The following is a 16,819-nucleotide window of genomic DNA, read 5'->3' as shown; positions in this document are numbered from 1 at the left end:
AATCACAAGAAAAGAAAATATGCTCCAAAGTATCAGGTTCCTGTTTACTACATTTGCAGAGACGCTCTGCTTCAGGGAGAGCTAAATATCTTCCTCTTACTATCATTGAGGGAAACATATTAAATCTGGCTAACATAAACAGCCTGCACAATTCATGATTCTTCAGATTTGAAGGGTGTGCAGATTAGATGGGACCACATCTTAAATGCAGATCTGCCCCCAGTCGAAAAGTTAGTGGGTTACGGGGGATCCTATGGCAGACAAATGAGGAGCTCGGAGATCTGCAGCTTCCCCATCTACTCTTCCCTGTTTTTCTTCAGCCGGGTTCTGCTGCTGAAAGAAAATAACCTCTGAGGACAGACTGCGGGGCACTAACCCCACAGACCCCACAACATCTCCTGCCATTTGTTTCTTTTGCACATAAAATCGAACCAGCGGCAATTCTTTCCTCTGTGTGTTTGGAGCAGATCTGGGTTACCTTTGCTAGTGTGTTCTGCATTCCATCAAGCGCCATGCAGGGCTGCTGCTCCACCCGAAGGACTTGGTACATTTTTACTCCCAAATTGCCCCAAACCCACCACATGGGGGCTGTTCTAGGTTATTCAAGTCCCTTGATCTGACAGGCATGGAACTGACTCCTGTGCTTCCTTGTTCTCACTGACTGTTTCCCCCCCCCCCCTCCAGGTTGTCTTCTGCATGGATCGTGCTCTGGAATTTGCCCCCGCTTGCCACCGGTTCAAAATCCTCAAAGCGGAATGCTTAGCATTGCTGGGTCGCTACCCTGAAGCACAGTCTGTGGCCAGGTGGGAACTGCAACCACTAGAAACAGGCTGGGTGGGGAAATTCCCTGTGGTGTGTAGGGATGGGGGAGGAATTTGTCAACCTCCCCCAAAGTGGAGTTCCTTGATCCGGGCAGAGCAGAACCTGGACTAGATCGTGGATCCACTTCAGGATCCATATTCCCATGGATTCCTTTAAAAAGGAGAAGTTCAAACACAGATAATCCAGCTGCCCACTGCCTGAGGCAAGCTAGTGTGTGGGCCTCCTTGCTGTCACACACTCTTCATGCAATTAAAGTAAGCCCTCCCTTGGAACAAGGGGACTTGGTGTTTTCTTGCTCTCGTGGCGAAATGCAAGGATGTGGTTAACTGATGTTAACTGATGTGGTTAAATGATTTAAAAAACTCACATACACCTAAGACTGAGTTTTAGCACACATGAAAAACTTAAAACAAATCCTTATTTTCTGATGAATAGCCTTTGGACTATAATGTAACTTAAAAAGGAAACTATCTTTAGTTTAGTGGTCTGGTCCATGGGGTCACGAAGAGTCGGACACAACTAAACGACTAAACAACAATCTTTAGAAAGATTTTTCCTCCAAAAGCATTTTATTTTAAAAAATCTCATTTAAATTTAAAAAAAAACCAATTTAAATTTTTTAAAAAACCGATTTTTATTTATTTATTATCATTTTTAATCTTTGATTTTGATCCACCCTGGATGTGACCAGCTCTCCTTTGGTGATCAACAGTTCTGTGACTCTGCCTTTGTCTCTGTGCTTAGCGACATCTTGCGAATAGACTCCACAAACGCTGATGCCCTGTACGTCCGAGGTCTGTGCCTTTACTACGAAGACTGCATTGAGAAGGCTGTGCAGTTCTTCATCCAGGCACTCAAAATGGCTCCCGACCACGACAAGGCTTGCCTCGCCTGCCGTGTAAGTATGAAAGGAAGCAGCCAGGTGGGCTGTTGCTTTTAACAGGCCTGTGGGCAATGGAGGGGGCAGGGCTGCCTTCACCTGTGCTTAGAGGGAACAGCAGCAAGCATCACTTGGCAGGTGGCATTCAGGAAAGAGGGCAAACATTGCGCTGCTTGTTCCTTTCTAGAGAGGAAGTCAGAAGATACCTCCCCCCCTTTTTTTTTCTTTTTCTTTTTTTCTCTCCATACCTTTTATTTTAGGCATGCACACTTACTATTTCACTGATAACATTAAGCCCAACTAAAATAGGCCCATTGAAATAAAGGAATCCGACTAATACAGACCTATTATGAACTGGTCTTTGACTGTAATAATAAAGAATTACTATTACTATTATTACAGACCTGTTAACTGGTCGACCCATATTTAAGGGTAACGTTAAATACAGCCCATCTCTTCCTGTCCCCTTGTTTCTTGGTATTAAAGGTAAAGGGACCCCTGACCATTAGGTCCAGTCGTGGCCGACTCTGGGGTTGCGGCGCTCATCTCACTTTATTGGCCGAGGGAGCCGGCGTACAGCTTCCAGGTCATGTGGCCAGCATGACTAAGCCGCTTCTGGCAAACCAGAGCAGTGCACGGAAACGGCGTTTACCTTCCCGCCGGAGTGGTACCTATTTATCTACTTGCACTTTGACTTGCTTTCGAACTGCTAGGTTGGCAGGAGCAGGGACTGAGCAACGGGAGCTCACCCCGTCGCGGGGATTCGCACCGCAGACCTTCTGATCGGCAAGTCCTAGGCTCTGTGGTTTAACCCACAGCGCCACCACTAAAACCCGACAGCAAGACACCAAAGGAAACCCCTGGGGGGGATAGTTGGGAGTTAACACAAGGTGAAACAGTGCTTTTCAGATGAGAAAGTGGGTGGCTCTTAAAAGAGCCTTTGGGTTTCTGTAGAACTTTCCCAGGCAACCGAAAAAAGGGAGCCCAGCTCACTTGTACTTGGTGACAGCCTTGGTGCCCTCCGAGACGGTGTGCTTGGTGAGCTCTCCGGGCAGCAGGAGTCGCACGGCGGTCTGGATCTTCCGGGAGGTGATGGCGGAGCGCTTGTTGTAGTGCGCCGGGCAGGAAGCCTCGGCCGCGATGCGCTCGAAGATGTCGTTGATGGAGTTCATGTTTCTCATGGCCTTGGACGAGATGCCCATGTCTGGGTGCACCTGCTTGAGGACCTTGTAGACGTAGATGGAGTAGCTCTCCTTGCGGCTCTTCTTATCACCCTTCTTTTGCATTTTGGTGATGGCCTTCTTGCAGCCCTTTGTGGCCGCGGGAGCGGACTTGGCCGGCTCAGGCACCTTCAGTCTTCTCACTCAACTGCAGCCTCCAGCAAGAGTGGTGGAAGATACCTTTCTGAGGTAGCCAAAGAAGGGTTTAAGATCACCAAGGCTGTGTGCATTTCACACCAAAACGTGCTGCTAGGCAACTTCAGTTCTGCACCAAGAACGTTTGAATTCTGCAAGCTGTATAAATTATGCAAAACAACAACAAAGCTGTGGTTGCGTGAAACATATTCAATAAACACACAAGACGTAACCGGCCGTAATTTTGAATAAATAAGGTATACTATTCATTGTATCAAATTGTAGATTTCAACGGAAGTCTCATAAAGTTCAACAAAAAAGCAGAAGCCCCAGTGGATCAGTTCATTCTCTAGTCAGTTCATGCATAAGGTCCATACATGTATAAGTGTCTATTCTACCTTTCTGTTCATAGAGTCCAATAATCCACATGAAGGGTTGTTACTGTTCCACAGAATCCTTTCACAGAGTCTAAGACAAGGATTTCCGGAATATTAGCCTTGTTTTGCCATCCTAGGCTTCATGAGTAGTACAGGCTCATATGTAATATTGCATGATAGTGGATCTTATAACATAGTAGTGGTTGCAGTAAGCAGCAACTGTTACAAAGCAAGCTAAGTAAACTTGCATATTTTTGCTCATGGTGCATAATTTATTCTGCACATTTTACTATCTTTCATAATTCTATGTTTGCAAATCCTGGGGAGTTGTCAGGGACAATGACCTCCATACCTTGAGAATCTTAATTGGACGCCTCTGGCTTTTGAGTTTACAGCAGGTATTTTCCATATGCTTTCAAGCACATATTCACAACCAGGAAATGGTCAGAAGCTGAGTTTCTTGGCACCTATTACTACATTATGCCCTTTTGTTGTGCAAACATCTAGTCCTGGCCCTAGTATGGTAATGCTTATGAACAAATACCTTGGGTAGCAAATGATTTGGCTACTTAACTGTTGATAAGAATGCAAATTCTGTGGGCACATGACGTCAGCAGGCAGTCGTATCCCAGCTATGAAGTAATTGCAAGTGGATCCAGAGTACAGAGCAAGTCAGTGTGTGTTTAATATAAATCATTTTGTGTGCTGTTGGCATCATACTAATCATCTTTGCTGTGCTTGGGTTTTAAAAGGCCTGCAATGTTTTGCCAGTTAAACAGTGTAGATTCAAATCTTCAGATCAGTTTAAAGGGGTGCCTCACAGCTGTTGTGCAGTTGGGGAGCCTTAACTGTTGATAGCTCTCAATTATTTTTATTTTTTTAAAAAAAAAACAATACAGACTGAGAGCTAAACAGATTTATCAACACAAATTAGGGGATGCCCAAATCTCAGGTGTATTGATACATTGCTGAGAAAGGAAGGCAAGGACTTAAAGGAGAGTGTTGGTTTCAGAACAGTCAAAATCAGTATTTTATTTTGTGTGTGTGTGAGAGAGAAATATAAAGTCCACGTGGTACCTTCATTTATGCCACATGATTACCTGTAAAATGACATACTTATTATGATAGAAGTTTTTTGTTGTTTTTAATGAAGCAAGTTGATATATCATTATATCATCCAACTCTAATGGCAACTGTGGTAAGCGCCAACCCTCCCTTCTCCCAAACAGTATGAATCATTTTGCCCCGGCTGCCCTGGGCTTCTTTTATGGTTTCCCTGAAATTTCCAAGTCCAGGCCTAGTTTTCGCTCGCAAATTTATGCCAGTTAGTCAGCCACAGTTTCTTGAGTTAGGTGATAGGCCTGATGGTGACGGGGTTGTTTTTCGGCTGCTCAAATTCTTCAGTGCCTGATGAATGACTTCTCTTCTAGAACGCCAAAGCATTAAAAGCGAAGAAGGACGATGGCAACAAGGCCTTCAAGGAAGGGAACTACAAGCTCGCCTTCGACCTTTACACAGAGGCCCTTGCAATAGACCCAAACAACAGGAAAACAAATGCCAAACTCTTCTGTAACCGCGGGACGGTTAATGCAAAGGTAAGGAGACGTAATAAACTTTGGTGGTGGGTTTTTTTTTTTATATCAGATACAGTTGTACGTTGATTCTCGGACACCTTGGTACTCGTATGTTTCGGCTCCCGAACTCCGCAGACCTGGAAGTAAGTGTTCCAGTTTGCGAACATTTTTCAGAAGCCGAACGTCCAATGTGACTTCCACGACTGCAGGAAGCTCCTGCAACCAATCGGAAGCTACGCCTTGGTTTTCGAACTGTTTCGGGAGTCAAACTCTGACTCTCTTTTAACCTCTTTTCTATTTATTTTTCTTTATTTCTCTCTCTTTATTCCTTCTCTTTCTGATTTTATTTTATTTAGATCAAAGTCTTAATTTGGCGGGGGGGGGAGGAAGTGATACTTGATCTTAAATTTTGTGTTTTTCTCTATAAGCACTAATATATATATTTTTTCAAAAAAAGGGAAACTGAGGTCTAGGATTAAACAATCTAGTCAGTAGCTAACTTTGTTGGAAAGCAACTTGGGCAGGATAGAGAGAGTTGTGCAAAGCCTACCAACAAATGCTGTTCCATCCACACCTCTTCTTTGCTACTGGGTGTCTGTGGTTTGTGTTAAATGCCCCCCCCCCCCATCCTTCACTTCCTCCCAAGAGAGCCCAGGGCAGCAAATGCCAAAGTGGTGAAACAGTGCAATTGAAAGCATCTAATGCTTAGCCAACTTGGCAGGTGCTCAAAGTGTGCCCAATGACTATACAATTTGTTGCCGGATGATGGCTGTCCCATCACCATCCCTGCCCCATTAGAGGAAGCTAGGTTTGGCTCAGATATCGCCAGTTCCTGACTGCAAATGGGGCACTTGGGGTTGCATTATGATGATGACTCTGCATCTGCTGTTGAGACGAGGTGGGAGAGACTTTAGAAGTTTAAAGCAGCTGCACAACATGTCGATTTTGAAATTTTTTTACCAACACATCAAAAAACAACAACCAGAAGATAAAACAGATTTTTGGAAAGGAGAGTTAAACAAAACCAGGAAGAAGGTTATTGCACAAGAACCGAAGAGTGGCGTTGTGAACCACTAGGGCTAACCAATGGGCTTTCTTGTTCCTTGAGGAAACTGTTCACTGTGATTCTTGGGAAGCCAAGGAGAACCTTTCAACCCACTGATAAGTTGAGGAAGCTCTTGGGTACTGGGCATCTTGCATTCTGAAATTGTTTAGAAATTGAGAGCCAGCGTGGTGTAGTGGTTAAGAGCTGTAGTCTCGTAATCTGGGGAACCGGGTTCGCGTCTCCGCTCCTCCACATGCAGCTGCTGGGTGACCTTGGGCCAGTCCCACTTCTTTGAAGTCTCTCAGCCCCACTCACCTCACAGAGTGTTTGTTGTGGGGGAGGAAGGGAAAGGAGAGTGTTAGCCGCTTTGAGACTCCTTAAAGGTAATGAAAGGTGGGATATCAAATCCAAACTCCTCCTCCTCTTCTTCTTCTTTAAAAACTCTCCAGTGTGTTTCTCATAAACTAACATGGAGTGGTTCACTTCCCCCCAGAAGAAGGGATCTGCAGGGTGGGCACCTGTGAAAATGCATTCAAGCTAATGAATAGCGCAATGTGGATTGCTGAAATGTTATATGGAAGCTAGCTCTGCCACTCCTCCTCCCTGCCTCCCTTCCTGGATAATTTTTGGTCCTTTGTTTCATCCTATGCTTCATCTACATGTTCAGTGATTGATCCCTTATCTATCAAGCAGCCTGATGTTTCTGGGCTATTCAGTGTGGTCGTACCACAGTGCGCATCTTTATTTTGTTACCTCCTAGTTTGCTTTCCATCCTTCGAGGAGTGGTACCGTCATATTTCTGGGCAACCAAAGTGATTAAAAACATTTTTGTTTCTTGGCTTGAAAAAAAAAAAAGCAAACAGCAGATCCAGGTTGAGGAAAACTGTTTGCTGCCTTCCACTCTTAGAGACCGAAATGAAAAATAATGCAGAGGGGTCCGTTTCCTAACCTTGCAGCTTGTCTTGCAGCTTAGAAAGCTAGATGAAGCAATAGAAGACTGCACGAGTGCCATCAAACTGGATGATACATACATCAAAGCCTACCTGAGGAGAGCACAGTGGTGAGTGTGTGTTGTTCATATTAAATACCGGTGATGCCTAGTTGGTGATGCCCAGTTCCAGTTCTCATTCCTGATAGCGCCATTTTAAAAAGATCAGGTGACACACAGCCAGGAAGCATCTCTCCCTGAAACCCTGCTGGATTGCTGTCCAGATGGTGCTGGAGGAGAGGTGGACTGGTGATCACGTCTTTGCATAAGACAGGTGTTCATATTAGGTAAAAGGGAAGCATCACACTTTTGGTTCCCACTGCCTTGATAACAATAGCCAATTGGATTAGGTCAGTGGTTCCCAAACATTTTTTGGCCATGGCCCACCTAAGCATCTCTAAAATCCTGATGCCCCTCCCCTGTGACACATAATTCTTATTATTCAAAAAGTGAACTAGTCACATGGAGGAAGCCTAAAAGACCATTAACTGTTAATAACTCATTCTCAAATTGCCCCCCCCCCTGTAGAGTGTGTGGTTGGGAACCACGGGATTAGGTAAATCAAGCTTGATGTGACTAGGAACGTGGAGAAATGTCCAAAGACCAGTACGTTTCCAAGCAGAATTCAAAGTGTTGGTGCTGACCTTTAATGCCCTAAATGGCCTTGGTCTTGTATACCTGAGGGAGTGTCTCCACCCCCATCATTCAGCCCAGACACTGAGGTCCAGCTCCAAGGGCCTTCTCGGCAGTGGCACCCGCCCTCCTATCAGATGTCAAGGAGATAAATAACTATACAACTTTTTGAAGGCATCTGAAGGCAGCCTAGCCTTGTATCTGGAAGTTTTTAATGTTTGATGTTTTACTGTGCTTAACGTTTTAATTTGTTGGAAGCTGCCCAGAGTTGCTAGGGCAACCCAGTCAGATGGGTGGTATACGAATAACTATATATAAATTGTATACAGATATTGGGAGTGGGTGGCGCTGTGGTCTAAACCACTGAGCCTCTTCAGCTTGCTGATTAGAAGGTCAGCGGTTCGGATCCCCACAACAGGGTGAGCTCCCATTGCTCTGTCCCAGCTCCTGCCAACCTAGCAGTTCGAAAGCACTCCAGTGCAAGTAGATAAATAGGTACCGCTGTGACAGGAAGGTAAACGGCATTTCCGTGTGCTCTGGCTTCCGTCATGGTGTTCTGTTGCACCAGAAGCTGTTTAATCATGATGGCCACATGACCCAGAAAGCTGTCTGTGGACAAATGCCGGCTCCCTCGGCATCAAAGTGAGATGAGTGCCGCAACCCCATAGTCGCCTTTGACTGGACTTAACCATCTAGGGGTCCTTTACCTTTACTTATGCAAGTAATAAATTGTGGTGGTTGTTTTGTTGGTGGTGGTGTAGTCAGATAGGTGGCATATGAATACAGTGGTACCTCGGGTTACAGGCACTTCAGGTTACAGACGCTTCAGGTTACAGACTCCGCTAACCCAGAAATAGTACCTCGGGTTAAGAACTTTGCTTCAGGATGAGAACGGAAATCGTGCTCTGGTGGCGTGGCGGCAGCGGGAAGCCCCATTAGCTAAAGTGGTACCTCAGGTTAAGAACAGTTTCAGGTTAAGAACGGACCTCCAGAACGAATTAAGTTCTTAACCAGAGGTACCACTGTAATAATACGTTGTTGTTTATTGACTTGCATAAGCACTTGCGGTCTCACTTTTAAGATCACCGTTGTTTTTTATCCCACTGCTTCCTCCAAGAAGATTAGGACCTGGGTACATGTTTCTCTGCCTTCCCTGGGAAGTAGGGTAGGCTGAGAAATAACAGCAGACAGGAACCTGTGCGGTTCAAGGCTGACTGTCTATTTGGCGTGGGGTTCTCAGTCCTGATCAGCTGCTTTTATCAACTATACCACAATACTACATTGGCTTTTTGTGCTGGATTTTTATTCCTGGTTCCTATTCACATCAGAGTTGCCTTGCTAAGGGCAGTGGGTGACTTTGCAACGCTTCCTTCAGCTCTGAATTTGGGGCTGGAAAGGAATAGTTTCCTAAACCCCAGGGCACAGGTTGGCGAGTGACTCATTTGCCTCGTTCTTAAGCTGTTGCCATTAAGATATCACTAAATGTGCTTCCCTTGCTTATAGTTACATGGACACAGAGCAATACGAAGACGCTGTGAGGGATTATGAAAAGGTTTACCAGACGGAGAAAACAAAAGGTAAAAATACAGCATGCCATTTTCAGAAGATCTTGAAAGCTGGCATCCTTCGCCGTGATCTCTTGCGGGTACGAAATGCAAGGGTACTCAAAATTCAAATCTCTGACCTTCCTAAACTGGTAGAGAAATCCCGTGACTTGGTGGACTATTTGGTTTAAATGGGTCTTGGAGGGTTTCCTGCCAGGCCAAGAGTATTGATGTTTCATATAATTCTCCCTCTTCCTTCTTAGACTAGTAGGCATGTGTGGATTCCCAGTACGCCCACCCTGATAAGCGTCCACACACAATTCCATCCCCCGTTTTCCTGACTTGCCTCTGACTCTTGACTTCTTCAACTGTATGTGTTGTGATTTGCAAAGGAAATTGAGGAAATGGGGAACATCCCATGCATGCAAACTCTCGTTTATAAACCTGGTGTTTGGGGTGGGTCAGGGCTGCTTTTTGAGACTTCCCCTTCTCCGTACTATCTTCTAGAACACAAACAACTCCTTAAGAACGCGCAGGTGGAGCTGAAGAAAAGCAAGAGAAAAGACTATTACAAGATCCTGGGCGTGGACAAGAACGCGTCTGAAGACGAGATCAAAAAGGCATATCGGAAGCGAGCCCTGATGCATCACCCAGGTACAGAGAGATCCTCTCAGCATCCTCATTCAGAATCCGCTGGTTCCCAGACCGTGGGAGCTAGCATACTATGAAGGGAGCTGAAGTGTGCCTTGCAAAATTAAGCTTCCACACCAGATGCTTGCAGCACGTTGGGCTTGGCAGGCATAACATCCTAAGAGAAAGGGAACAATGGGACTTTGGCAAAATTTAATAGGCTGACCTGTGAGGGGGGCGCGGGTATGTTGGGATGGGGTGGGACTCTTCGTAATTTGTGTTTATACACTGAAAATCAAGAAGACTTCTTATTAAAGAAAAAGAGAGGACGAGTAAGGATGTGTCTGGATTAACAACATACGAAGCCCTGCTGGATCAAACCAGTAGCTCGTGCAGGGCACAAATTGCAAAGCTCTTTTTGAGCTCCACTGAGGAAGGGCAGGCTAGAAATATAAGAAATTCTTAAGAATTCAATCCTGGGAGAAGAGTGGTACACTTGTTAATGCACAGGCAGCGGAAAAGAGAAAGATTTTGGTGTCTTCGGGTGTCTTCCCGTGTAAGAGTCGGGGTGTCTGTGCACTCACCAACCTGAGGAAAGACAACAACATAATCATTCTCCCAGCAGACAAAGGCAACGCCACTGTTGTGATGAACACATCGGACTACCAAGCAAAACTATCAAATCTACTCCAAGACCCTACCTACCAACCTATAAAAACAGATCCCACCACCTATCTGGAAAAAACCACCAAATCCAAAATAAAAGCCTCTCCTATCAGTGAAGAAATCCAGCTAAGAATCATCCCCAGAGAAAAATCATCCAGATGCCCCAAACTCTACGGTCTCCCCAAGATACACAAAGAAGGAACACCACTCAGACCAATAGTCAGCTCCATAGGCTCACCTCTACAAAATCTCGCTAAATTTCTCGCTAAGCAACTTCAGCCCTATGCAGAATCCATCGCTTCACACGTTACTAACTCCTTCCAGTTCATAGAAACAATAAAGAAGCAATACCTACATCCCGATGACCTACTTGTGAGCTTCGATGTTGTATCTCTCTTCACTCAAGTGCCCATTAATGAAGCCTTGACAGCCATTCAAAACAAATACAACCCCCCCAAATACATCCTGGACCTGACCAACCACTGCCTAACCAACACGTACTTCATCCACAATGGACAAAGATACAAACAGATAGAAGGAGCACCTATGGGATCACCCCTCTCACCGGTCATCGCAAATTTGTACATGGAACACTTTGAAACCAATGCTATGACAAGTCAGAACACAAACCCAAACTTTGGCTCAGATATGTTGACGACACCTTTGTAATTTGGCCACACGGGAAAGAAAAACTAGATAGCTTCCTCACACATCTCAACAGCCTACACCCCAAAATACAATTCACTATGGAAATAGAAGACAACAACCAACTCCCCTTTCTTGACGTCCTAATCTACAAAAAACCTGATGGCTCCCTAGGACACACTATCTACCGGAAAAAAACACACACCAACCGCTACTTACATGCACAATCACACCACCACCCTGCACAAATAAACTCCGTAGCCAAGACTCTCATCTCCAGAACCAAACGCCTGGCTGACAAAGACCACTTGACAACTGAGTTACAGAATCTCTCAAATGTGTTAATCGCCAATGGATACCAGAAAAACAGGGTTACGAAGCTAATCCAAAAAGAAACACCCCCCAAAAACCAAGACACAGAAGAAAACAATGGCATGGCCCTCCTTCCTTATATCAAGGGCACTACAGACAAAATCAGCAAAATCCTCCATAAACACAATATCAAAACAGCCTTCTGCACCAACCAAAAAATAGCCAATATCCTCAGAAACCCAAAAGACAAAATCCAGCTGGAAAACCAAGGGGTCTATGAAATACCCTGCAAAGTCTGCCCAGCCACGTACATTGGACAAACAAACAGACGAATAAATGCACGTATCGCAGAACACAAGAATGCCGTCAAAAAAGAAGAAAAAACTTCCTCTCTTTTCCAACACATGAAAGAAACAGGACACGAAATTAATTTTGCAGATTCCAAATTGCTCTTTAACATGGAACATCACCACAAGAGAATAATCATGGAAGCCATCGAGATAGAGAAACACCCTCACAACATGAACAAGCGTGACAACACGTCCCGCCTGCCAGACATCTGGAAATTAGCCCTCCCCACAAAAACCGACACCAGAACCAGAGGCACACAGAACGCCGTCACCAATCAACCACACCAGACCCAAACCCAGACCCTCTCCACAGACATATTACAGACTCCATCCAGTAGCCAAACTATAGTGGCACCTCCGGATGCTGCACCCCCCTGCAATCCCTACACAGATCTGGCTGGCACAAGGCACAAAACCACAGCTCGCCCCTATACACGAAGCCAAGCCAGAGCACAACTAAATGCAGCACAGCCATCTTCTCAGAAAAACTCTTCACAAGCTCAAGAGGTCAAGACACGAAAGCTTTAGCAACTAATCTACACTTAATGACCCACCCAGTGGTATTCAGAATATCACTCATGAAATCACCCAAGATATCCCTCAAGTAATTAAGGAACAAAAGAAGAAAAGGCACACTAATCTAGGAACTTCCTCTCTGCCCAGAACGTTGGAGGCTATACACCACACCCCTCAACAGTATTTATAGGAACTCAAACACCAGACTCTGCTCTGTTCCAGTAACAAGAAGCCGAAAGCACCAGCCTGAAGAGGACGAGTGAGACCTCGTCGAAACGTCGCACAGACACCCCGACTCTTACACGGGAAGACACCCGAAGACACCAAAACCTGCATATATATATATATATACACATACACATACATACATACATTTTTATTAAGGTTTCACAAATTTTTAAACAAACACAGAAACCACAACACAGATAACAAGTATAACTTCGGATCCTTATTTTCTAACATCTTTCCCTGACTTCCCCACACCTCCCCTTCTTGTATTCCAATTCCAATAGTTAGCAAGTTCTTATCCCCAACTTTACCTTATTATTATTATACTTAATTCATCTTAATTAACCAATTTTAACTTATAGACCTCAATTTAAACAACAATACTCATTCTTTACACCCTTTTCTAAGGTCGACCCAAATTCCCTTCCACAAATTTCCCAATTTTTATATTAATTACAAAACAAAATAACAGAGAGACAACCTATAATTATACACCCTTTGGATTCCAAAAACTCTCACCCTCCCTTTCCCGGTTTCGATCCCCCAAGAAATGTCCATCAGTCTATCAACTATCAGCCTGGAGATCTCACGTCCGAGGCCCTCAAATCTCTCTCAGTCCCTTTCTGCCGGGTTTTTTGGTAGTCCTTTATATTAAACATCAAGTCTCGGAGAAGCTCTGTCCCAATAGGGTCTTTGTTTCTTCCAACCAGACCTCCCTGCTCAAAAGTGGAGCCCAAATCTTGTTTCTTGTTCCTTTTAAGTCCAAATGTCCCAAAAGCTCCAACTTTTGCCTTGATCAGATTTGTAATCCATAGGTCTTCAGATCTCCCCATAGGGAGATCCCTCCATTCTTCATTCTCCGATTCAAACCAAATTCTCATCATCCAGGTCTTGTCTTTTTTTTAGTATCCATCTTAGGAGGCCTCTGGCTCTCCTTTGTCATCTGCGGCATTTCAGCTCCTCCTTCCCACTCCTCTTCTTGTCCAGCTGCATAGGTTTCTTGTGTCAAGTCCTTGGCAAATTCAGCAAGTTTGTTTACTTTTAAATTCAAAGTTGTAGCATTTGTAGCCAAAGCTTCACTCTGACCTTGTAACTTTCCCAAGAGAAAAAACATTCTGTCCAGCTCAGCCTGTATTTTTCCACCTGCAGCCATTGTAATGACTCAGAACCCCCTCTAGAGGGATTCTGGTTACTTAATATTCCTTCCAACTCCAATCCAACAGTCAAGTTATTTTGTTTCTATTCCTCTTTGTTTTCAACAGTTTAAATTCAAATTATAACAAAAATAACCAGCAAAGATAGCAGAAACCAAATTTTCTTCTTTTTTTCAACTTTGACAGCTAATTTGACAGCTGTCAAACTCTTTATGTCTCCTCAGCAGGCTCTCTCGCGGATCGCTCCCGGGGGGTTACACTTCAGCTCTTAAAATCGACTCTTATCCTCCAGCAAAATTACTTATACTGCCAAGTCGTGAAATTAGTAACTTTTATCCAGTAAGGAGAAGAATGTTCTCTCGACCTTAGTTATCTACTTCTTGCTTTAATTTATCTACAAGACGGGGAGACGGACTTCCTTTTAGCACCTCCCCCGATCATGCCTAATTCCCATCAGGTCTTTATTTAAAGGTCTCGCCTAAGCATATTTACTTCCCAAAATGCACCAATAACTACTTTTGCCTTACTTTGTGAGTTCCAACCGCTTTCAGCTGCGATTTTGCATTGCCCCTTTTCTGCCTCTTATTTACTCAAAGTGTGCTTCATTGGCCCATATATTACATGAATAGATTTGTGGTATTCGTGTCTTCCAGACTTCAGTGTCTTGAATGTCTCCTTGTCCCTTTACGTGACAGGAAAACCAAGATACTATTGTGTGACAAACATGTGGCAGAATAAATGATCAATCACGCAAATCTGCTTCAATTGCGTATGTATCAAAGGGCCAGAAAATGGGCTTCTCTTGTCTATAGAATTTGGATTGCCTTGACAGAGAACGTCATCTATTATTAGCACAGAATATGCACACCTGGACTCCTGGGATGTATCACTCATTTCTCAACGCATCTGAGATCTTTCCTTCTCTCCCAACCTTTGACAGATCGGCATAGTGGTGCAAGTGCTGAGATCCAGAAAGAGGAAGAAAAGAAGTTCAAAGAGGTCGGTGAAGCCTTCACCATCCTCTCTGATCCGAAGAAGAAGGCCCGCTACGACAGTGGGCAGGATCTGGAGGAGGACGGCATGAATATGGGAGGTGAGTGCTGAGCCCAGGAGTCCATCCCCCTTGGCTTCTTTTTCCGCAAGGTAATCTCTGGGCCAGGTGGGACAATATTACCAAAACCTTTGCAATAGTTGTAGTGTGTGTTTTTCTGAAAGCATCAGTAATTTTTGAGTCTGAGCATAGGATCCGTTGGTCCCTTCTGCCTAGTAGGTCTGGCTCAAAATGACACCTGGCAATTTTTGTAAAAGGCTTGGACAAGGGGGGAAAGTTTAGATTCTCACAAAACTGCCACACAGAGGGAAGGGAAGCATGCTATGAACATGTTTTTATAGACTAGTTGTGCACACATAAGATGGTCATCAGGAACTTTTCCTCACCTGTTCTTACTTTTCTTTTCCTTTTTCCATCTCCACCTTCCCTAAATAGATTTTGATGCCAATAATATCTTCAAGGCGTTCTTTGGAGGCCCAGGAGGCTTCAGTTTTGAAGGTAAGTGCCATCAGTTAAACAAAGGGAGTCCTGAGTTTGTGCAGAGAGAGGCTGTAGGCTTCAGCTCTGGCAGTGCCTCTTGAATCTACATCTCCAGGCCCCTGGGAATTTTAGAAATCCATTAAGTTCATGTGGACTGGTTTAGGGCTAACTCTGTGGGTAACAGAAACGTATTTCAATTGTATTCCTTAAACCACACAGTTCTCCCAAATCATGGGTGGAATCAAGATTTAGGCTCCCTTGTTTGTTTGTTTTAAAAAATATATCACTTAATATTTCAGAAATCTCCAAGCCCAAGGCATGTGGCCTGGAGTTCAGCTGTGGCTCCTTCCCTTTCATTCAGCCCATCATTTATCTTGTTGCCGTAACCTTTTAAGGGCTCCTTAAATGCTTGTGAAGCATTCGTAGTAATTGCTGGCACAAAGTTTATGCGGTGATTAGACTATGTCTATTGAGCATTCATTTTGATTTGAGGTGTTTACGTGTCTTCCCATTAATCATTAGGTCATCCCCTGTTTCTCAGTGCATTTCCCTTCACTTTTCAAACTGCAAAAAGTTGGGGCAAGTGGGAGAGTTAAGAGGGCACCAGAGTGCTTTAAGACGCTTTAAATGCGCAAACCTAAAGCCCAGTACACACTTAAATCCCCCCTGCAAAGTACTGACAGTCTGTATGAACCTAAGAGACTTTTTCTTTTGTCCGTAGACTGTGGTGCCCATCCTTCTAAGCTCTTGAGTATCCAGAGCTGTGCTGTCGCTCAGCTTCTTGTAGGGAGGGAGCAGGATTGTGCCCCAGAGGGATGCCAATTCTAAATCCGTGTCTCTGTGTCTTTTAGCTTCTGGACCAGGGAATTTCTTTTTCCAGTTTGGCTAAGCTGAAGAAGAGTCCCATCTCTAGCGGGACACACCTACTTTGCCAGACCTGCTTCTTTTAACCTTGAGTTATGTTCTCCCTTCATCACATCTCGACGTTTCTTAGGGCCGTGGCGTTTTCTCTGTTGGAGACCTCAGTTTTTTTGTGTGTGCTTTAGAGTGTTAACGAGAAAACCAGCGCTTGAAGAGAGAAGGGGGAGGGGCAGTGAAGGAATATACTTTTTTGTTGTTTGTTTTATTGTTAACTTTATTAAAAAAAACGAGAGAGAGAGAAATAATAATTAAAAAAAAATGATTCCTCCATGATAAGTAATTTCAGACACCCAAAGCTGCTGGGATTGAACTGGTGGAATTCCTCACCTTCTGAGACAGGCCTGAGACTTTTCTTAAGGACATAACATGCCTTCATATTTATGTAAGTAAGAAGAACCTAATGATGAGGGGTTTTCATGCTTCGGTTCCATCATCCTGGCTGTAGCCACACCAGACCATATAAACAAAGGTATTCACACACTTAAGGAACACAGGCAAATAGGGAAGTTCATGCCACTACTATCAGGGATATTCATCTTTGGAATAGGGAGAGGCCCCCACCCTCACTTTTCAGCACCTGCTGTAATACCTCCAAAGAGTCTTTAATTTTGGGGGGAGGGGCGGGGAGCTTCTTTGTTTCCAATTTCT

General features: G+C 44.3%; 1 protein-coding gene and 1 pseudogene across 2 annotated transcripts in view; one reads left to right on the top strand and one right to left on the bottom strand.

Moving 5' to 3' along the window:
- The window catches only part of DNAJC7 (DnaJ heat shock protein family (Hsp40) member C7), a 37,585-nt gene extending 21,138 nt beyond the window's left edge, over positions 1 to 16,447 (top strand). Inside the window, exons 6-14 of the mRNA XM_082194968.1 lie at positions 685 to 803; positions 1,567 to 1,720; positions 4,865 to 5,029; positions 7,022 to 7,113; positions 9,178 to 9,251; positions 9,726 to 9,872; positions 14,660 to 14,812; positions 15,206 to 15,268; positions 16,102 to 16,447. Of these exons, the coding sequence (XP_082051094.1) occupies positions 685 to 803; positions 1,567 to 1,720; positions 4,865 to 5,029; positions 7,022 to 7,113; positions 9,178 to 9,251; positions 9,726 to 9,872; positions 14,660 to 14,812; positions 15,206 to 15,268; positions 16,102 to 16,139 (1,005 nt within the window). The 3' untranslated portion in view covers positions 16,140 to 16,447. The remainder of the gene's footprint in view (positions 1 to 684; positions 804 to 1,566; positions 1,721 to 4,864; positions 5,030 to 7,021; positions 7,114 to 9,177; positions 9,252 to 9,725; positions 9,873 to 14,659; positions 14,813 to 15,205; positions 15,269 to 16,101) is intronic.
- Positions 1,727 to 4,673, bottom strand: LOC309517538 (histone H2B 5 pseudogene; annotated as a pseudogene). Its single transcript has 2 exons — positions 4,645 to 4,673; positions 1,727 to 3,058 (listed from the first exon to the last, which is right to left on the bottom strand). The product of its transcript is annotated as a histone H2B 5 pseudogene (transcript).
- Positions 16,448 to 16,819: the final 372 nt, after the last annotated feature.

Source organism: Podarcis vaucheri (genome assembly GCF_965113315.1).
Source record: "Podarcis vaucheri genome assembly, chromosome: 13".
Lineage (NCBI taxonomy): Eukaryota > Metazoa > Chordata > Lepidosauria > Squamata > Lacertidae > Podarcis > Podarcis vaucheri.
This window is presented reverse-complemented; position numbering and strand designations above follow the sequence as displayed.